Genomic DNA, 4321 nt, shown 5'->3' with positions numbered 1-4321 from the left:
CTAAACTAAAATTTAATCGAGTACCCATAACTAACTGTAACGCACCCTAAAACATAGACGCAAAACGAGGGTCCCGATCTGACACTATTGACACAGGTGCACTATGCAATCTAACAATCTCCTTCACACACAACTGTGCAAATCGAGCTAGAGAATAGTTCATATGTACTGCAATAAAATGTGCTGACTTGGTTAATCTATCAACAACTACCCAAACCGCATCATGATTACTACTAGTACGAGGTAAACCACACATAAAGTCCATGGTAATATGATCCCACTTCCACTCTAGTATAGGTAAGGGTTGTAGTTTCCCCATGGGTTTCTAATATTCTACTTTAACCTATTGACACACCAAACATTGAGCCACAAATTCTGTAATATCACCCTTCATACCATTCCACCAAAAATGTTCATGAAGATCTCGATACATCTTAGTGCTTCCAGGATGAATGCTGTAACTAGAACTATGTGCCTCCATCATAATCTCCTTCCTCAAATCACCACCAGCAGGAACACAAATTCAGCTACGAAATCTAAGCAACCCATCATCACTCACCACAGAGTCTACATGCTTACCCTCTGTCATCTCTCCTTTAATACGCTTACATTGGGGGTCAATCTCCTAAGCTAAACAAATCCGTTCTCTCAAGGTCGGCTGAACTGTCAATTGACTACAATAAGCCCTATCACCAGGCATAACAACCTCAAGCCTCAAACGTCTCACGTCTTCCACCAAAGAACTCTCAATAGACAAAGCAGCTACATTTCCAACTATGACCTTCCTACTCAAGGCATTTGCAACCACATTTGCCTTCCCCAGATGATATAAAATATTCACATCATAATCTTTTAGTAACTCAAGCCATCTTCTTTGCCTCAAATTTAGTTCCTTCTGTGTGAAAATATACTTCAAACTCTTACGATCAGTGTAAATCTCACATGACTCTCCATACAAATAATGTTGCCAAGTCTTAAGAGCGAAAATCACTGCTGCTAACTCCAAGTCGTGCGTAGGATAATTTCTCTCATGTACTTTTAGCTATCGTGACGCATAAGCAATCACCTTCCCATGCTGCATGAGCACACATCCTAAACCCTGTCATGAAACATCACTATAAATCACAAAACCACCACCATCTGTAGGTAAGGCAAGGATTGGAGCTGATGTCAACCTCTATTTAAACTCTTGGAAGCTACGCTCACAATCATCATTCCACTCAAACTTTACCCCTTTCTTGGTGAGATTTGTAAGTGGCAAAGCAATACGGGAGAATCCTTCCACAAACCATTTGTAATATCCAGCAAGCCCTAGAAAACTGCGTACCTCTGTCACAGAAGTAGGTCGTGGCCAATCAACAATTGTTGCCACCTTCGTGTTCTCTATAGATACCCCATCTTTACTCACCACATAACCTAAAAAGGATACACTGCTCAACCAGAATTCACACTTCTTCAATTTTGCATACAGTCTCTTCTCCTGAAGGATCTGTAATACTACCCTCAAATGCTGCTCATGCTCCTCCTTACTCCTCGAATAAATTAGAATGTCATCAATAAACACTTCCACAAATTTATCCAATTGGGGTTCAAATACTCTGTTCATCAAATCCATGAATGTGGCTGGTGCATTTGTGAGACCAAAAGGCATCACCGAGAACTCATACTGCCCATAACGGGTTCTAAAAGCTGTCTTAGAAACATCTTCATCCCTTACCTTCAACTAGTGATAGCCTGACCTCAAGTCCATCTTAGAGAATACCTAAGCTCCCTGCAATTGGTCAAATAGGTCATCAATACATGGCAAAGGACACCTATTCTTCATTGTGACTTTGTTCAATTCCTTATAGTTAATACACAACCTCATAAACCTATCATTCTTCTTCACAAATAACACAGGTGCTCACCAAGGTGAAACACTAGGCCTAGTAAAGCCTTTGACTAACAATTTCCTGTAATTGAGTTTGTAACTTCCCCAACTCCAATGGTGCCATTCTATAGGGCGCTTTAGAAATAAGTGTTGTGTCAAGGACCGAGAGAATGGAAAATTCTACCTCACGATCTAGAGAAAGACCAGGTAGATCCTCTAGAAAAATATCAACAAATTCCCTCACTACAGGAAACTCCTCTAACCTCTACTCTGACTGTTCGATACTCACCACACAAGCTAAATAACCATGACACCCTTTACTCAACATTCGATTAGCCTGAAGGGAAGAAGTAAAATAAATAGAAGACCCTTCCTCATCTCCCAAAAAGAAAAACTCATCTTGCCCCGGCATAGCAAAAACTACAATCTTTCTAAAGCAATCAACAGATGCATTACGCTTCGTCAACCAATCCATCTCCGAAATCACATCAAAATCCTTCATCTCTAAAGAAACCAAATCCACTAGAAAAATTCTACCATCCAAGTTTACCTCACAAGATCTACAGACATCTACCTATACTATTGTTTCTCCTAATGGAGCAGACACGATAATACAGACATTTAAAGGCTCACAAGGAATAGACAATCCGTGCAGATATCTAGGTGTCAACTGCTAACCTTCAAAATGAAATCAAGAAAGATTCAAGACTAGTTCAAACAAAACTAACTCAACCACACACAACTAAGGACTATAGGGACTCGGACCTCGTCTAAATGATGAAAAGCAAGATATGTAACTCGATAAACTATAGCTCTGATACCACAATTGTCACACCCCAAATCCGGGCATGACCAGCCGTAGCCTACAGTGACTCACCCAAGGCACACGTAAGCCTAAACATGAACCCAAAATCACGAAGAATAAATGTGATGATTGTCACACCCCAAATCCAGACATAACCGGCCGTGGCCCACAGGGACTCAGCCCAAGGCACATGTAAGCCTAAACATGAACCCAAAATCACGAAGAAATAATGTGATGATAACCCAGAAATAAATAAATAAAAGCTCAATCTGCTGAACAGTCACAAGTATAAGTGGTAAAACCAACCATAACCAACTTCCAAAAATATATACTAAATGGAACACAAACCGCCCACAAAATAAAATAATTCTAAATAAAAGCCAACCACAATGTATGCACAAAACCCAACATAACAAGCTAAAACAAAATAAATGAATGTCCTAGAGGTCCATGCAATTGTGTCCTCGCTACGCCATGAGTTCACCCTAAGTCCCTCTAACACCTGGAAATGATAAACAACTAAGTCAGCTGATAGCTCAGTGAGTAGCAACATGGATAGTAAATATAGTTTTGAAAACAGGGTTCGATTCTAAAATAAGATATATATCACAGAAACTAGATTGGTATACAGTTTGATAAGGAAAATCTGTTTCAAAAAGAACGTTCTACAGTTCAACAATTAAAATACTCATGTCTCTCAAGAACATAATAAATGACAGTTTTCACTTAAAACAGATTACAACACGAACACCAACAATTTTCTGGGTACCAAGAAATAACAAGTAACATGCCACACAGTTCTCAAGGCTATAAGCCCCGTTGGATCCAATACCGAACTAAGAGTCGTCCTCAAGGTGGCAACCTAGGCCTTTTCTCTAAGACAATCAAATTGAAGGTCACCTAGCCCAACCTAGGTCTTTTCCTTACAATCATTAAGCACTAGAGTCATCACGCCCCAACTCGGATCTGTTCCCTAGTGGCTAGAGTCACCACACACAGTGGAATAATTTCCCTGGACTAAAATATATAGATGGTCCCAATAATCAATACACATCAGTTTCGCAAAATATGGTAGTTCACCATTATAAACATGAGACCAAAACAAATAGTTTATGGTACGCCAAGTTCACACATGTTTCAGAAATAATTTGATTCCATTGATAATATAATAATTTATCAAAACAATTTAGTCATGAAACAACAATTTAATTTTCCAACATTTCAGGGTGGGGGAACATTTATAAAAATATGTAGCATGAAACTACTCACCTGGAAACAAAATAATGTAATCCTCGAACAGATTATAAAAGTCCAACTAGTGCCCTGAACCAAGTATAAAAACTACACGTCACTACTAATTTAAAAATATTAAAAAATATGAACTAAGTAACCTCAAACTAAAACGCACTAACACGGCTAAACCCAACTCACCGTTACTCTTAAATATTACCTAAATTCATGTTCTTCAAGGTCTAAAATCGCCCAAGACATAGGTTCAAATCGAAACTTAATTAAAAGTAACTTTAAGATAAAAGAGAATTTTAAACAAGCCTTCCCAATCTATTCGCTAATTTTGAAAATTACAAAACCCACCCCACGCTATTCGAAAAATTCCAAAACCCTCCAGATATCAACTAATATATCCT

At 38.6% G+C, this 4321-nt stretch overlaps 1 protein-coding gene across 1 annotated transcript; it reads right to left on the bottom strand.

Annotated features, from left to right (window-relative positions):
- Positions 1–1177: 1177 nt before the first annotated feature.
- Positions 1178–1615, bottom strand: LOC145808003 (putative mitochondrial protein AtMg00860). Its single transcript, XM_082907295.1, has one exon. The coding sequence runs from the start codon at positions 1613–1615 to the stop codon at positions 1178–1180; it is 438 nt and encodes a 145-aa protein (XP_082763421.1).
- Positions 1616–4321: the final 2706 nt, after the last annotated feature.

The sequence above is a fragment of the Camellia sinensis genome, chromosome 1, assembly GCF_055761805.1.
Source record: "Camellia sinensis isolate YWXY chromosome 1, ASM5576180v1, whole genome shotgun sequence".
In the NCBI taxonomy this organism is placed as follows: Eukaryota; Viridiplantae; Streptophyta; class Magnoliopsida; order Ericales; family Theaceae; genus Camellia; species Camellia sinensis.
This window is presented reverse-complemented; position numbering and strand designations above follow the sequence as displayed.